The sequence below is a fragment of the Cervus elaphus genome, chromosome 14, assembly GCF_910594005.1.
Source record: "Cervus elaphus chromosome 14, mCerEla1.1, whole genome shotgun sequence".
Taxonomy (NCBI): domain Eukaryota; kingdom Metazoa; phylum Chordata; class Mammalia; order Artiodactyla; family Cervidae; genus Cervus; species Cervus elaphus.
Genome location: NC_057828.1, coordinates 8,746,361 through 8,765,377, shown reverse-complemented (window position 1 = coordinate 8,765,377; position 19,017 = coordinate 8,746,361). Strand labels below are relative to the sequence as shown.

The 19,017-nt window shown below is 37.6% G+C and overlaps 1 protein-coding gene across 1 annotated transcript; it reads right to left on the bottom strand.

The window, feature by feature from the left end:
* Nucleotides 1–6,685: 6,685 nt before the first annotated feature.
* On the bottom strand, nt 6,686–14,409 carry LOC122708290 (apolipoprotein R-like). The gene is made up of 4 exons (XM_043924585.1): nt 14,109–14,409; nt 8,917–9,087; nt 7,966–8,141; nt 6,686–7,428 (listed from the first exon to the last, which is right to left on the bottom strand). Exons 1-4 carry the CDS (start codon nt 14,191–14,193, stop codon nt 7,273–7,275), a joined length of 588 nt encoding a protein of 195 aa, XP_043780520.1. The 5' UTR covers nt 14,194–14,409; the 3' UTR covers nt 6,686–7,272.
* Nucleotides 14,410–19,017: the final 4,608 nt, after the last annotated feature.

Genomic DNA, 19,017 nt, shown 5'->3' with positions numbered 1-19,017 from the left:
CACAGCAACTTATCCCTTAACCTGACGTCCTGCTTCAGTTACCGCCTTCTGTCTTTGCCTTCTTTAGCAACTGAATGTAACTTTTGCTGGTCTTCAAAATTATACTTTTATTACTATTACTAAGTATAAAATTATGATTATTATTTATAGTATATATAAATATGCTCACATTACATAAATACAAAATGTCAAATAAATGCTTTCTCTTCCTAACCATCTCCCAAATATAAACCCCAGAGATAATCACTATAAGATTGTGTATATATGTTTGTTATATATATAGATGTATAAGAATTTCTTATATAAATGGAATTGTATGATACATGCTGTCCTGAAACTTGCTCTTTTCATTTTTTAAATTTTAGATATCTTTCCAAATTAGTGCCTACAAGTACACCTCATTCTTTTTAATGTGTGTGTTAGTTGCTCAGTCTTGTCTGACTCTTTGTGACCCCATGGACTGTAGCCCACTAGTCTCCTCTGTCCTGGGGTTTTCCAGGCAAAGATACTAGAGTGGGTTGCCATTCCCTCTTCCAGGGGAACTTCCCAACCCATGGATCATACCCAGGTCTCCTAGATTGCAGGCAGACTCTTTACTGTCTGAACCAGCAAAGCTGCATTTAATTTTCATGGTTTTTAAACATTCTCTGCTCTATTCCTCAGTTCCTAGAACAGTGTCTGGCAAATAGCAGGCACTCTATGAATATGAATATGGACTTCCCTGCTGGCTCAGATGGTGAAGAATCTGCCTCCAATGTGGGAGACCCAGGTTTGATCCCTGGGTCAGGAAGATCCCCTGGAGAAGAAAATGGCAACCCAGTCCAGTACTCTTGCCCAGAAATTCCCATGGATGGAGGATCCTGGTAGACTACAGTCCATGGGGTCACAAAGAGCACATGGGGTCACACGACTGAACGAGTTCACTTTCACTTTTTACTTTATGAATATTTAATGAATAAGTGAGTGAGTAAACTACACTGTTTATGAGTGAGTATACTACATTTGAAAGCAGTACTTTATTGATTTCTATTTGGGCTATCTTCAGTTTACTGCTTTTACAGCTAAACTTAGCCTGAACAGCAGCTCATGCCCTTCCTGTTGCATCTTCTGGTCCATATATCTTCCTGGCTCCCCTCGTCTGTGTATCTCCATCTACTTTTGCAAAAATAGTTTCTGTTTCATGTGTGACCAGCAAAGAAATTGCTTTTGATTGGCATGCACAAGAAACCCAGCAAGAATGAGCATATGTGATGTATAGGATTTGCTGGAAATTTCTCTAGTCCTACTAAGGTGTGGCTCACCAATGATTCTGATTCTTCTTCTTTCAGACACAGAGTGCGGTAGTTCTTTGTTCTCTTTTAAGGGTCCCTTAAAGTGACTTGCTTCTGCCCACTGCAGTCTTAAGGAGCCAGCACAACTGTTTTGTTCCTTCCCTTGAAAGCAAAGTCTTCCTTCGTGTGGGTCCCAGAACAGAGCTGCCCCTGCCAACCCAGTGTGGGTATGCAGTCATAGCAAGAAATAAATCTTATAAAACCCTTGAAATTTAGGGATTGTTTGCTATGGAAACCAACCCAGCTCCTCCCAACTTCCCTGTGGTCCAGGGAAGGCCCACATCAAGTTCTTGCAGCTGCTTCTTTTTTATAAAGAACTTTTTCAATTGAATAGTAATTAACATATAATATTTTATATGTGTAAAATATTTCACATGTGTAACATAGTGATTTAATATTTTACACATGATGAATCAGTAAGACCAATTACATCCATCATCATAACACTTAATATTAATGACCACATTCCCTATATATCTGTCTCATCCCCATGACATTTATCTTACAGATGGAAGTTTGTACCTTTTAATTCCCTTCAACTATTTCATCCATCCCCCAACACCCTCCTCTCTGGCAACAAACTTATTCGTTCTCTGCATTTTGAGTCTGTTTCTGTTTTATTTGTTTATTTGTCTTGTTATTTAGATTCTACATATAAATGAAATCATATGGTATTTGTTTTCCTCTGTCTGACTTATTTCACTTAGCATAACACCCTGCAGATCCATTCAGATTGCTGCAATGGCAAAATTTCATTCTTTTTATTCTCTATGTATGCATATCATGTCTTCTCTGTCCATTCATCTATGGATGAACACTTAGGTTGATTCTATATCTTGGCTATTGTAAATAATGCTTCAATTTGAACATTGGGATGCATATAACTTTTTCTGGTTAATCTGTTTTTAATTTTATTTGGACAAATACCCAGAAGTAAAATTGCTGAATCATATGGTCATTCTATTTTTAAATTTTCAAGGAACTTTCACACTGTTTCTCATGACTGCATTAATTTACATTCCAACCAACAGTGTACAAGTGTTCCCTTTTCTCCACATCTTTGCCAATGCTTCTTTCTTGTCTTCCTAAAATAGCCCTTCTACATACAGATGGCTAATAAACACATGAAAAGATGTTCAATATCACTCATTATCAGGGAAATGCAAATCAAAACCACAATGAGATACCATCTCAGGCTGGTCAGAATGGCTGCTATCCACAAGTCTACAAACAATAAATGCTTGAGAGTGTGCGGAGAAAAAGGAACCCTCTTAAACTGTTGGTGGGAATGCAAACTAGTACAGCCACTATGGAGAACAGTATGGAGATTCCTTAACAAACTGGAAATAGAACTGCCATATGACCCAGCAATCCCACTCCTGGGCATACACACTGAGGAAACCAGAATTGAAAGAGACACATGCACCCCAATGTTAATCGCAGCACTGTTTATAATAGCCAGGACATGGAAGCAACCTAGATGTCCATCAGCAGACAAATGGATAAGAAAGCTGTGGTACATATACACCATGGACTATTACTCAGCTATTAAAAAGAATGCATTTGAATCAGTTCTAATGAAGTGGATGAAACTAGAGCCTATTATACAGAGTGAAGTAAGTCAGAAAGAAAAACACCAATACAGTATATCAACACATATATATGGAATTTAGAAAGATAGTAATGATGACCCTATCTGTGAGACAGCAGAAGAGACAAATATATAAAGAACAGACTTTTGGACTCTGTGGGAGAAGGTGAGGGTGGGATGATCTGAGAGAATAGCATTGAAACATGTATATTACCATATGTGAAACAGATCGCCAGTCCAGGTTCAATGCATGAGACAGGGTGCTCAGGGCTGGTGCACTGGGATGACCCAGAGGGATGGGGTGGGGAGGGAGGTGGGACGGGGGTTCAGGATGGGAACACATGTACACCCATGGCTGATTCATGTCAATGTATGGCAAAAACCACTATAATATTGTAAAGTAATTAGCCTCCAATTGAAATAAATAAATTAATTTAAAAAAATAAAATAAAACCACCCTTCTGACAGATGTGTGTGAGGTGGTAGCTCATTGTGGTTTTGATTTGCATTTCCCTGATCATTAGTTATGTTGAGCATATTTTTATGTTGGTCATTTATATGTCTTCTTTGGAAATAATGTCTATTCAAGTTGTCTGTCTACTTCATCTTGTTTTATTGAAATTGAGTTTTATGAACAGTTTATATATTTTAGATAGCAACCCCTTATTAAATATGTCATTTGAAAATATACTTTCACCTTTTCATTTTGTTGGTGGTTTTCTTTGCTATAAAAAGCTTTTTAGCTTGATGTAGTCCCATTTTTTCATTTTTTATTTTGTTTTCCTTGCCTAAGAAGACATATACAAAAAAGTATCGCCAAGACTGATGTCAAAGTGTTATTGCCTATGTTTTTTCTAGGAATTTTATGGCTTTGGGTCTTACACTTCAGTCTTTAATCTATTTTGAGCTTATTTTGGTACATAACATAAGAAAATTATATAGATTTATTCTTTAGCATGTAGCTCTTCAGTTGTCCAACACTTTATTAAAGAGACTGTCTTTTCCCCATTGAATATTCTTGCCTCCTTTGTTGTAGTTAATTGATCATATGAACATGGTTTTATTTCTGGATTCTATTCTGTACCACTGATTCATGGGTCTGTTTTTGTGCCAAAATCATACTATTTTGATTACTATAATTTTATAGTATAGTTCCAAGTCTGGAAGTATGATATCTCCAGTTTTATTCTTCTTTCTCAAGATTGCTTTGGCTATTCTGGGTCTTTTGTAGTTCCATTCAAATTTTCAAATAACTTGCTCTAGTCCTATATTTTGTTAAGGATTGCATTGAGTTTGTAGATTGTTTTGAATAGTATGGACATTTTAAGGATATTGATTCTTCTAATCCATGAGCACAATACACCTTTCCATTAATTTGTGTTGTCTTTCATTTCTTTCCTCAAAGTCTTATAGTTTTAGGTTTTTCATCTCCTTGGTTAAATGTATCCCTAGGCTGCACAGTTTCTAAAGGTATCATGTTGGTTTCCTGATTCATTTCTTCCCCCAAGACTGGGCTGGGTACTCTGGGTCCCTTCTGATGACCTGTGCTTCAGATATATAACCTTTGTAAGTACAGTAAACATCCTCTCTGACTGACTTTTCCTGATAACAATTTTCTCTATCCATGGCTACCTTGCTCCAAAGAATTATTTGTTATTTGACAAATGTACTACATGATTCTCTCTCAGATAAATTGGAAGAAGACAAAATATAACTATTGTTTTGAGATACATCCCTATCGCCCCCAACACCCTCACCCCGAACAGCTGTTCTTCCAGAGCATTGCCTGTAGTGCCTCTGTAAGCCTTCTGTTTTCTGCTTCCTTGCTTGGCCTGATTCATTAGGACCATGGAGAAATCTGGACTGTTACGCATGGCTCACTCACAGTCACTCACACATTTATCTCACACCATTACAGAGAACGGCTCTTGGTATCAGATGGTCTATAGCAACATTAGGAGAACAAGCCTCTGTTACACTTCCTTTCCATCTGCACTCAACTCAGGTCAGGGTTTACTCTCATGTGTTGGAAAGACTGCTTTGGGTGAACACCTCAGTCTCTTCCTCCAAAGTTTCTGTCATTTTGCATTTACCACAAAAGCCAGACCAATGTCCGCCTCAACAAAACAACAATAAAGGAATAATCTCATGTTTCAAATTCTAGATCAGTCCATTGTAAGCTGAATCTGTCCCATGTATAATAAGCCCTGCCTGCAGGATGCCTGGTGTGGATAACTTGACATGACTGCCAATAACTTTAATCCTTTTTGTGGCATAGTTTTACAAACTGCAAGCAAATTAAAAAAGCTTTTTGACTGGCTTTTGCTTCAAAACAGTCCCAAAATGTAGTTACCTAAAGCAACTACTTATAAGCAAGGATCCTTCTGGGAAGTCTTTCTGATATGGTTCAAGCTCAGCTGGTCTCGGTTAGCCCAGCTGAGGTGCTTGTAGTCAGTTGGTGAGTTGGCTGGAGACTGGCTAGTTCCCATGGCCTCACATATCTGCTATCAGCTGAGACAAAGAAGGGGCATATATCTTTCATCAGCCAGCAAGACAGCCTGGACTTATTCACACGGTGGTGGATATAGGATTTCAAGAGCAGCAACAAGGGGAACCCTAATGCACAAAGTGACCTGCAAGGTTCTGTTTATATCACATTTGTTATTTTCTGTCCTATTGGCCAAAGCAAATGACAAAGTAGCCCAAACTCAAAGGATGAAGAAAGCATCTACCTCAAACCGAAGGGATTCTTACAGACGTAGATACAAGGACAGGAAGTATCTGTGGCCATTTTTTGCCATTTACCATAAAAGGGCAGTCTCCAACCCAGGCCTCATATCTTCCTTTTCAATGCCTCAGGCTTCCTCAGGCTTTCTTCCTTTCTGTCCATGCAGTGTACTCATTCCACTCCCACGGGACCCTTCAGAAGCCTGAGATATGTCCTGTATCATTTCTAGTTCCCCAAATCTGCACTAGTGTCTATAGCACAAAGCGCCATTCTGTATGGCTTGGGATAAAAGACTTTCACTTTTGTAAACAACCATATAAATCGTTTCCAAATCAAGAACTCAATAGTTAAAGTTTTAGTAGCATACCATTACTATGTGAATTTTCAAGAGCTGCAGTAATTAGCATATTGAGTTCTTTTCATTTCAATTACTCCTTAACTTCAAGTACTAGTATTTCTGTAATATTGCATAATTTACCCACAGAGAAACATCCTCATGTCTTGTACCTGGTGCTTCATTCTCTGCACTTTTCTTCTTTACAGCTTCCAGATTGCAAGGTACACTAATACTTGTTAACATACACATTGTGAAAAATCTGGAATGGCATTGTATAATATAGTTAATAGCCACATGTAATTATTGAGTATTTCAAATACGGCTAGTTCAAATTTTGATGTGCTGTAATTTAAATATATCTATACTTAAATGCAGTATATATATACACTGCATTTACATACTATATATATATACTATATATATATACTGTAGTATGAAGAAAAGAATGTTAAATATAATGCTAATAATTTTCACATAGAGTACATATCAAAATGACTCTATTTTGAAAATTTGGGTTAAATAAAATATATTATTGAAACTAATTTCAAATGTTTATTTTTACTTTTTAAATGTAGCTACTGAAATTTATATATTTTGGCTCTCAAAATTTATCCTAGAAATTTACCAAAAAATAAAAGATAAGGGGTTATATTAATATCAACCAAATTATGTTTGAATGTATTTGAGAACAAAGAACATTATGAAAGATAAAGAAGTTTATTACATAATGAAAAAGGGTCAGTTATCAAGAAGATACAAATTCTAAACATTAATGCCCCTAATAATAGTACTTCAAAATATATGAAGCAAAAACTAAAAGCTGCAGGAAATAACAGACAAACCTACAAAGAGAATTTTGATAGCCCTTCTTCCAATCATTGATAGAACAAATAGACTGAAAATCAGCCAGGACAGAGAAGACTGGAGCCATCTAACTGACATTTATAGGGAGTGCCACTCAGCAGCAAAACACACAGTCTTTACAAGAATACATGGAATATTGAGCAAGTGCCACATTCTAAGCCATAAAACATTTATCAATAAAATTGGTATATCCAAGGCAGACTGGTCAGGAAGCAAAAAGAGAGAAGATATGAGTTATCAGCATCAGGAATAAGCATCACTATAGATCCTACAGCCAATCAAAGAATAAGAAGGTCACAACTGTAGAAGTTAGTAGGGTACAAAATACTGTATTTTGTGTGAGTGTGGCGAGAACTCTCCTGCACAGCGAAGTATATTGATACTGCAGCTTCTTTCCTGAGCATGTATCCAAGAGAAAGCCTCAAGCAATTTCCTCTTTGCGTCTTTCTTGCTCCAGTTTTTCAATCTCCAGAGACAATTTACGTAACTCCAGGGCCAGCTTCGCCTCCCAGGTATTCGGGAGACACTTTAGGAGTTTTTGGCCTTTCAAGACTGCCTCACAAACTTCATCACCTACCTGAAAGAGGAAACAAAAAGAGTGATTTCAGAAAGTTTCCTCATCCTTGTGAAGGGTGCGCTTCCTCAGGAAGTCTCAAGGCATGAGGAAGACTGGAAGATGCAGAACAACCCCAGGACTGATGATGGGTAGGAAACTCCAGAAAAATACTCTGGATCCTAGAAAAATATTTCCCTGAGACCTCAGTCTGTATCTGTTCTTAAATAACAATCAGCATCAGTGTCAAGCATAGAGGAAGTATAAGCAGGAGGGAAATCCCCCAAAACCACCCAAAAATACAACTAGCATGTCAGTCCTACTGACCAACCGGAAATGGAGCAAAACCACACAATTTATTGGAGGAAATACGAGACGCTAGGTATCTGGTCAATAAGACTCTTCTGTTCACACACAATAGACCCCTTATAAATTCACCCCCCGCAACTGAGATAGCCCTTTAGGATATATTATTTGTTTTTCTATTTTATGAACCATCCCATTTTCCTTTAATTTATTTTGAGATGTCATATGACATAAAATTCATTGGGTGTTACTCACCTTCTCACACTTGGGCACATCCGGACTCCAAAATTTGTTCTCTGAGCAAAAGATGTTCTGGGAACCAACCATCCTATAGCCAGGGTCACACCTGACAGTGACAGTTTCAGGGGTGACATACTGATCCTTCTCCACAGACAGCTTTCCATTGGATATTTCTGGTTTTTGGCATAGAGCTGTAATCAAGACACATTTTCTTAGCATTGTGAGTATCTCAAATACAACACATTTTAACACTAATAATATCATTTAAAAAGGATAAAAACATCGCTGAATTCTACCTTTCCTTTCTACGCTACAGATAGACTATTACTACTACTTCTACCAATACTGGCAAGGATTTATGGAGCTCTGGCTGGAATCACCTATGTGCAAACACAATATATACATCATTTAATGTAAGCTTTCAGCAACTCTGTGAGGGAGGCCCTATGGTTATCTCATCTTAGAGATGAGGCAACTGAGACCCAGGGAAATTAAATGCCTTGCCCCACGTCACATAATTGCAGCGGCAGAGCAAGAGTGAGAACCTAGGGGTTATTTTGAGCTGTTCACTTCTGCCCTATGGCACCTCTCTTCTTGCCTCAGTTTCCTCTTGTGTAAAATAAAAATAGCACCAGTAACTCAGCTCCTGGATTTATTATGAGTGAGATTATTTAAATAACCTTTAGGAACATTTTCCTTATTCTGCCATAATATCCACTTTCCCAATAAGGAGGTCAACCCTATCAGTCAACTCTCCCATGAAAGGTTCTGGCTTCTACAAGAATTTGAGGGTGCCATTTCTTGAATATGTGGGAATTAAACCACAGTGGACCTCACTCAGGCTCAAGCACATGCTCGTGACAACTCTACCTCTGGCTGGGACGCTTTCTTTCAGAGTCACTTCTGAATTACTCCACAGTAGCTCTATCTCTTAGTGCTATTCTTCCCCCGGGGAACCAAGATTACCTTTACACTCAGGAGCCATTGGTGACCAATTTAAAAATGAGCAGGAGATTCTAGCCTCTCCAACAAGAGTATATCCTTCCTGACATTCATACTCAACCACATCAGTTCTCAATATTCCTTTTTCGATATATGTAAAGCGTCCATGTTTAATTTCAGGTGGTGAACTACAACCTTCAACGGTGAAAGAGAGAGAAGAGATTTCTGTTGTTGTTGTTTTTTAACACATTAAACAAAACAGCATTCAACTAAAGTAATCTATTGAAAGACTTTTATCCTTCCCAATCAATTTCACTGCCCTTAAGATAATTAGGATAATTCACAAAGAAGGAATGTGGTGGTGGTGGTTTAGTTGCTAAGTCATGTCCAACTCTTGCGACTTCATGGACTGTAGCCTGTCAGGCTTCTCTGCCCATGGGATTCTCCAAGCAAGAATACTGAGTAGGTTGCCATTTCCCTCTCCAAGGGATCTTCCCAACTCAAGGATCGAACCCAGGTCTCCTGTATTGCAGCAGATTCTTTAACAACTGAGCTATGAAGGAAGCACCAAAGAAAGATTGTTCTCCTCTATTACCATGTGGCTGGAAATTAAGGAAAGGAGGTATGTATAAGGGTATCTGAGGGAAAGAGAACTGATCCTCACCTTGTATACAACTATTTTTTTCAATAAGTGTAAATAGCAAAATATGTGTATAAGCATTTACTATAAAATGTCAGTCAGTACTGGAAGCATTTAATAAATATTAACTCATTTAATTCTCCCAAACAACCCTATGAGGTAGGCATTATTACTATTATTTTTGTTTCATAGATGAGGAAACACAGAGAAGTACAGTAACTTTCCCAAGGTCACACAGGGAGGGACTGAGTCAATGCAGTTCTGCTCCACGAAGACCACGGTCTTGGCAATACACTGCTTCAGCAGAGAGAATGGGCTACTTGGGGGCAGTGGAAGACTCTCAGTAATTAAAGCTTAGAGTCAGTCTTTCTTTTTTTTAACTAAAGTTACTAAAGAAACATTTGTGATCAAGAGACATTGTTCTGTGAAAACTTGCAGGGACTGTGCAAATCCAGAATACCTTAGCACCTCCGTACCCATCAATCCCAAGAGTACTCTGTGTTTTTGCATCTGTTATATTAAAGAATGTTAGAAAATGTTTTCTGAAATTACTTTGATAATGAAATAAGAATTAATCCATATAAAGACATTATATCAAATTTCACAAAGCCCTGGAGAATTTAGTTAATAATTTTAATACATTGGTAAATACACATAATTTTAGGAAACAGACTTTAGGTTTATCAGGACTTGGAAAGCTTTCATAATTTGTGTCTTCTATAAATAAAAGATAAAAGCCATAGAGTAAACTTTGGTTCAATGAATTTTCTAGAGCACCTCACAGAAATCAGAGAAATATTTCATTTACCAGGTTTATTGTAAAAGGGTATAACTCGGGAACAGCCATACAGAAGAGACGCAAAGGGCAAAGTGTGTAAAAGGGGACAGAGCTTCCATGCCCTCTCCAGAAATGCAGTTTCCCTGCACCTCTATATATTCATAAACCAGAAGCTCTCTAAGTCCCATCTTTTTGGGGTTTTATGGAGGCTTTATCACATAAGCATGGCTAATAAAAACATTGGTCATTAGCAATTGATTCAACCTCCAACCCCTGCCTCCTCACCAGAGGCAGAGGGTAAGACTGATAATTCCAACCCTCTAATCATATGATTAGCAACCAGTGCCCAACTTTGGGCTTACTCATGGTTCAGTGGTTAAGAATCCACTTGCAATGCAGGAGACGCAGGAGACGTGGGTTCGATCCCTGGGTTGGGAAGATCCCCTGGAGGAGAGCATGGCAACCCACTCCAGTATTCCTGCCTGGAGAAACCCAGGAAAAGAGGAGCCTTGCAGGCTACAATCCAAAAAGTCAAACATGACTGAAGTGACTTGAGCACCCATCTTTAGTTGGGGTCCCAAAGTTAGTTAATTAGACACTTTCCTCATCATCTTTACTTAGGATATTATCAGAGTATTGGGAGCTGTGAACCAGGAACCTTGGACAAAGACCAAATACACATTTTTTGAATGACCAAATGACCAAAAAATATTTTTTTTCTTATAAATCACATTGTCACATTTGTGAATGTACCTTACTAACCCTGGCACACAACAACCTTTGGCTTCTCTGAACTACATTTCTTATTAGCAGTAACAGGTGGATCAATCTATGCCCTAAGCACTGTGTTAAGCACTTCACTTACAACATTCCATTTAATTCTAAAAACAAAAACAAAAAAACCTTACCTGAGTGTCATTGTCATCCTCATTTACAGATGAAGGAACAGACTAATCTAATCAATAAAGTATAAATAGAAAGACTAAGCAAATAAATCACACAATGAGTGAAGTACAAGTCTTCAAATATGTTAAAGACATTCTATTTTCTGTCTCACTGGTTTGGCAGTTATATTGCAGGGTATGTGTGTGTGTATATCTGTGCTGACAGATAAATAAGCAGATGGACACATCTTTATTCTACTTTTGCATCTTGAGGGCAGGGAGCACATTTCATACCTCTCCACACCACAGACACTTAATATGTTCCTCTGAAAAGGGCAGTTCCCAAAACAGATATTTGTGAGAAGGTGATGTTACCTATACAGGAAGTCTAGAGCTCAAGTATAGCCCTTCCTGAGGCTCACATGAAATAATTTTTTATTAACACAATAGACATAAGATTGTTGCACTAAACTCCATGGAGAATATTAAGGGGCATATTGGAACCTCGTTAAAATAGGGAGGATGGCATATAAATAGTTAAGTCAAAATAGCAGGCAGAGTATGGCAAATGTCAAAAGAAAGCAGAAAATATGTACTATAAGAAGAGGGAGAAAGAGTCCCATGCATTAAATATGCCAGGAAAATGCCTTCTAGGGTCAGGAATTGGAATTGGATAAGTAGCTGCATGGAAGAGGCATTTTATATTGAGTGGGAATTATGTTAGCAAGAATGAGAGGGAGCAAATCACATGGGAATATTTATGGTTGGTTAATAAGCTAGTTTAACTAGAGAATCACATAGGGGACAAGTGTGAGAGGTAGGCTATGAAGCTGGGATCAGATTATGACAGGTTTTAAACAATAGACTAGGTTAAAGGCATAATTCCATAAACAATGGAGGAATTAAGGAAATAAAAAGGAAGGAGCTTATTCAAAAGATAAATGAATAACTCACAAGACTTCTTGGCCAATGGTATATGGCCTTTCTTTACTGACTTAGACAAAATGGAAATAGAAATTCAAAGATGAATGTGGAAGATTGGTAGAATAAATACACCACACACATAGACGTACACACACATACATGAAAGAGAATCTATTACTTACTAAACAGGTTAAAAAATCATCAGGTCCAATTCCTAGCCAAACACTTGAAGAAGTTTATAATCCTATATTGACCTTTTTGCCTAACTTTTAGCCTTCTCTCAATTATTTTCATCTTTTTGCAGAAGAAGCCTCCAAAATAATGATACCACCATATCCTCTTTAGAAATTAACTTAGACAAAAGAAAAATCATATAAGAAAAAGGAAAGGATCTATACATTAAAAGAAACTTAAGAGGCATATAAATCAATTGTGATGTATAGACCTTACTTGGATTCTAATTTGCATAAGTAAACAGTTACAAAAATATTTATAAATAAGCCAATCAGGAAAATTTGAAAACTAGATACTTGATTTTATGTAAGTATTACTTAATTTTGAATATTATAATGGTTTGTGATAGCTTTTAAGAAAGAATGTCTATCTTTTAGAGATACATGCTAAAATATTCAGAAGCAATATTCAAGATTTCCTTCTAAATAGAGAGTGGGCAAAATGAATGTGGATATGGTTAAAACAAGAATGGCCATGAGTTGATAACTGCTGAATCTGAGTAATAAGTATTTGAAGCTTTGTACATATTTTAAGTTATCAATAGGAAAAAAAGAAATCACATTTTCTGATTTAAAAAATCACTGTTAATGCACAGATTTCATTTATATAAAGCACAATTAAATGCTCTAGTTACATTTCTCCATAGAGTCCTACAAGTACTATCAAATCTTCTCAGTGCTGATTAATTTATAAACATTACCAAACTGCAAAGAATGAAACTTTACATATATAAAATGTCATTTACAGAGAGCTCTTTTACATATAACTTATGACTTAAGATTCTAGTTAATTTTCTCAGAATTAGTGGTAACAATTACAATTTAAATTTTGCTTAATAGATGGTAATAACATGCCAATGGATTAGAAACAAAAATTATGTCTGAGGGTAATAAACTAATTTAAAAATTAATAACTTACAAGCATTTGTGAGTTCATATTTATGTATAATTATGAAAGCAATATTATTTGCAGTTTATTCTTTTCTTTTAATTGAAACATAATTGACCTCAACAGTGTGTTTAATCTAGGTATACAGCACATTTATTTACCTTATAAAATGCATTCATGTTCTATTGCTCAGTCATGTCCAATTCTTTGTGACTCCATGGACTGTGGTTCAAAAGGCTCCTCTGTCCATGGGATTTCCCAGGCAAGAATACTGGAGTGGGTTGCCATTTCCTTCTCCAGGGGGTCTTCCCGACCCAGGGATGGCAACTGCATCTTCTGCATTGCAGGCAGATTCTTTACCGTCTGAGCCACCAGGGAAGACCTTTATAAATGCTCACCGTGATAATCTAGTTAATATCTGTCACCATACAAGGCTATTACAATACTGTTGACCATGTTCCCCATGCTGCTTATTTCATTCCCACAATTCATTATCTGTTTACTAGGGCAGACCCCCAGGAATTCAAACAAAACAGCTGTTTCTCTAATAATAATATAAATCTAAAAGTACTAAAATATTTTGAAAATATTTGGGAATTCAGTTGTTCCATTAATGAAATAGAAGTTAATAAACAATTTATTATAACATTGGTAAAGCAATTTGTTAACTGAAATTGACATTAGTAAAACAAGTTATTATAACTCCCACAAAGCAATATAAATCATTTCAATTTGATCATACTTTTAAAATTCCTAATATGGAATGAATATATTTGCAATTTATTGGTTTAACTACCTTCTTGCCATTAATTGAACACTGTTCTAATGGTTTTTCTGGGACCTGAGAACCCGCAACTATTTTACTCACCTTGTAAGCCATCAAGGCAGAGGAGCACGGTCAGAATCCCAAAGAGATACAGAACTGGGGACTTTCTCCCTGACACAGGCTTCATGGTAAGTGTTGACAATTGTGACCAATGGAAGCCCAAAGATCACAGGTTGCACCTGAAAATATCTGGAAGGAAGAGAATGAACTAGCAGCAGCACTCTCCAAATGAGTTCAGCTGCACAATAGTCAGCAAAACTCCAGGGTAAAAAAAAAAACACAGGTCAAAACTCTGAACTGAGAGCTTCTTCCTCCTCAGTTAGGAAGAAGCTGAGTGGAACAGGGCAGAATGAGGACTTTTGCAATCAACTAAGTCAAAGGGCACTAGAGACCTCAATACTATCATCAAGATCTGACGCCACAAGCCAGTGGGACTTTCGAGAGTATTTAGAACTCTGAGAGTATTTACAAACCGTAACCCCAATCTTTTTTTGTGTGTGTGCTAGGACTGGAAATTGCTCTCTTGAAATGTAAATGATTAATTTCTGAGTGACAAGATAAATAAGGGATTTTTTTTAAAAAAAGCAATTTGGTTCAGAGTGGAAGTCTCCACAACTCTCAAAGCAAAACTTGAGTTAGCTCAAGCTGAACATTAAGTCCAGTGGAGCTTGGATACTAGTGTGAGAGGAAGCCATTCCTGAGAAACACTATTAGGAAAAGTTGTCACTTTGGTTATTAGTTTGGACTGCCAACAGCAGGACAAAATTTTAAAAAACAGAACCTGTTGGAGAAAGTTTTTTCCTTCCTGAAGTTCTAAAGCCCAGTAGGGAAAGACAAGCATGAAAAGACTCAGGAATATAAATGGGCCTGAAAATATGACTCTTCCAAAGAAAGGCAATGCCAAAGAATGCTCAAACTACCACACAATTGCACTATCTCACACACTAGCAAAGTAATGCTCAAAATTCTCCAAGCTTCAACAGTATGTGAACTGTGAACTTCCAGATACTCAAGCTGGATTTAGAAAAGGCAGAAGAACCAGAGAACAAATTGCCAACATCTGTTGGATCATCAAAAAAGCAAGAGAGTTCCAGAAAAACATCTATTTCTGCTTTATTGACTATGCCAAAGCCTTTGACTGTGTGGACCACAACAAACTCTGGAACATTCTTAAAGAGCTGGGAATACCAGACCACCTGACCTGCCTCCTGAGAAATCTGTATGGAGGTCAGGAAGCAACAGTTAGAACTGGACATGGAAAAACAGACTGGTTCCCAATAGGAAAAGGAGTACACCAAGGCTATATACTGTCACCCTGCTTATTTAACTTATATGCAGAGTACATCATGAGAAACGCTGGGCTGGATGAAGCACAAGCTGGAATCAAGATCACCAGGAGAAATATCAATAACCTCAGATATGCAGATGACACCGCCCTTATGGCAGAAAGCAAAGAAGAGCTAAAGCTCCTCTTGATGAAAATGAAAGAGGAGAGTGGAAAAAATTGGCTTAAAACTCAACATTCAGAAAACTAAGATCATGGCATCTGGTTCCATAACTTCATAGCAAACAGATAGGGAAACAGTGACAGACTTTATTTGGGGGGTCTCTAAAATCACTGCAGATGGTGACTGCAGCCATAAAATTATAAGACACTTGCTCCTTGGAAGAAAAATTATGACAAACCTAGACAGCATATTAAAAAGCAGAGATATTACTTTGCCAACAAAGGTCCATCTATTCAAAGCTATGGTTTTTCCAGTAGTCATATATGGATGTCAGAGTTGGACTATAAAGAAAACTAAGTGCTGAAGAATTGATGTTTTTGAACTGTGGTGTTGGAGAAGACTCTTGAGAGTCCCTTGGACTGCAAGGAGATCCAACTAGTCCATCCTAAAGGAGATCAGTCCTGGGTGTTCATTGGAAGGACTGATGCTGAAGGTAAAACTCCAATACTTTGGCCACCTGATGTGAAGAACTGACTCATTTGAAAAGATCCTGATACTGGGAAAGACTGAAGATGGGAGGAGAAGGGGATGTCAGAAGATAAGATGGTTGGATGACATCACCATTTCGATGAACATGAGTTTGAGTAAATTCCAGGAGTTGGTGATAGACAGGGAAGCCTGGAGTGCAGCAGTCCATGGGGTCACAAAGAGTCAGACATGACTGAGTGACTGAACTGAACTGAAAATAGTACTCAGGCAATATTTGAGCGAGACATTCCTTGTAGTTATTGCTGATTTACATAACACACTTAATGAGTCACCCTTCGGTGTCTTTCTAATCTGTTAGAAGAGGGGAGAGTGGTGCCTGAAGTCCTGAATAATCATGCACTAGACTGTGAAGTGGTCAGGAGTGGTTAAATATGAAGAGAGAAAGGTTCCAGAAGACCTTAAGAATATTCAGAATGTATTTTATCAGCCAAAAGACACATCCAGTCCTGTGTTATATCTCTGACAAAGGCAGCAAAAAACAAGGGTTTACCTGCATAATTTCCATCTTTAATGTAAGTAATAACTGGAAATATACTGATGTTTATTAAAAGAAGACAATGAATTTTGGGAAATGCCTGAAAATGAACTTCCCAGCAAGTTCAGAGGCGGGTAAAGAGTTTTTTTAAGTGTTCAAAATCCAAAGTGCTAACTCTCTCCAGGGCTGTGTAAATTATGGCGTAATACTGATCACAGCACAACCAAATTTCAGCCTTACCAGAAATGAAGGAAAACAAACACATTCACCATGAATTCGCTTTAAATTAGAAAGAGAATTCAAGATATTACTAAATATTAGTTAGGGAAAAAAGCAATTTAAAACATCCACTGGAAGACAATTTTGAATTCTCACTTCTATCTATTAAGCCCTTACTCTGTGCCAAGCAAGTTCCATAAGTAACTTTAACTGAAAAATGTTAACACTTTGCCAAAAATTTACAAAAAATGAATGGCTGAACCAACATTTATCTCCTAAAGAGCCACTAAATGAATGATGTTGATGCAACCCACTCCTGTCATTCAAATGTTTATACTTGTGTGTGAATTTAGTCAGTTCTGTACTGTTTTATCGTATATGGAAGTTGGTGTATTCACTGCCACAGTCAAAATCCAGAACAATTCCATCATCACAAGGAATTTTTATAGCCACACCCACCTCTTTCTTGGCTATCTCCTTATTCCTCAGCCCTGGCAACAACTAATCTGGTTTCCACTTCTAAAACTTTGTCATTTTAAAACTGTTATATAAATAGAATGATACAGTAAAATCTTTGAATATTAGATTTCTTTCATTCAGCATAATTTCTTTGACATCCATTCAACTTTTTGTACATGTCAAGAGCCTTTTCCTTTTAATTGCTGAGTGGTATTCCATGGTACGGATGTATCACAGTGTTCACCTAACGAGGGTTTCCACATTCTTGCCAGAATTTGATGTTGTCACCACTTTTTATTTTAGCCATTCTAATAAGTGTGCAGTAATAGCTTGTGGTCATAATTTGCATTTCCTTAATAATTAATGATGTTGAACAACTTTTCTTGTGCTTATTTGCCATTTATATGTGCTCTTCAGTTAATTCATGATTTTTGCCCACTTCCTAACTATATTGTTTTTCACTGTTAAGTTTTGAGAATCCTTTATTCTAGATATTGTTGTCGTTGTTATTGTTCAGTCACTCAGTCATGTCCAAACCCTTGCAACCTCATGGGCTGCAGCACACCAGTCTTCCCTGTCCTTCACCATCCCCCGGAGCCTGCTCAAACTCATGTCCATTGAGTCAGTGATGCCATCCAACCATCTCATCCCTGTCGCCATTCCCCTCTCTGCCTGCCATCAACCTTTACCAGCTTCAGGCTCTTTTCCAATGTGTCAGCTTTTTGCATCAGGTCGACAAAGTATTGAAGCTTCAGCTACAGCATCAGTCCTTCCAATGAATATTCAGGGTTGATTTCCTTTAGGATTGACTGGTTCGATCTCCTTGCAGTCCAAGGGACTCTCAAGAGTCTTCTCTAGTTCAAAGGCATCAATTCTTTGTCACTCAACCTTTTTAATTGTCCAGGTCTCATATCCATACACGACTACTGGAAAAAACATAGCTCTGATTATATGAACATTTGTAGGCAAAGTAAAGCTCTACTTTTTAGTATGCAGTCTAGGTTGGTCATTGCTTTTCTTCCAAGGAGCAAGGGTCTTTTAATTTCATGGATGTAGTCACAAGAAAATAAAATCTGTCATTTTTTCCCCATCTATTTGCCATGAAGTGATGGAATCGGATGCCATGATCTTTGTTTTATGAATGTTGAGTTTTAAGCCAGCTCTTCCACTTTCATCAAACTTCCCTGGTGGCTCAGATGGTAAACCATCTGCCTTCAATGCTGGAGACCCGGATTCGATCCCTAGGTGGGGAATATCCTCTGGAGAAGGAAATGGCAACCCACTCCAGTACTCTTGCCTGGAAAATCCCATGTATGGAGGAGCCTGGTGGGCTACAGTCCAAGGGGTCGTAAAGAGTCAGACCCTTGAGCGACTAGCTTTCACTTTCATGAAGAAGCTTAGCACCTCTTCACTTTCTGCCCTAAGGATGATGTCATCTGCATATCTGAGGTTATTGATATTTCTTCCCACAGTCTTGATTCCAACTTGAGCTTCATCCAGCCCAGCATTTCACATGATGTAGTCTTCATGCAAAAATGGGTTCGATAAAGGACAGAAATGGTATGGACCTAACAGAAGCAGAAGATATTAAGAAGAGGTGGCAAGAATACACAGAGGAACTATACAAAAAAAAGATCTTCACGATCCGGATAATCACAATGATGTGATCACTCACCTAGAACAGGACATCCTGGAATGTGAAGTCAGGTGGGCCTTAGAAAGCATCACTACCAACAAAGCTAGTGGATATGATGGAATCCCAGTTGAGCTATTTCAAATCCTGAAAGATGATGCTGTGAAA

Bases quoted from the DNA above. Each gene is read 5' to 3' on its own strand.
- LOC122708290 (XM_043924585.1), bottom strand. From the start codon at position 14,193: ATGAAGCCTGTGTCAGGGAGAAAGTCCCCAGTTCTGTATCTCTTTGGG. The intron at 9,088-14,108 runs GTGAGTAAAATA...TCACCGTTGAAG, and splicing joins CTGCCTTGATGGCTTACAAG to GTTGTAGTTCACCACCTGAA. The intron at 8,142-8,916 runs GTAATCTTGGTT...TCTTGATTACAG, and splicing joins AATGGCTCCTGAGTGTAAAG to CTCTATGCCAAAAACCAGAA.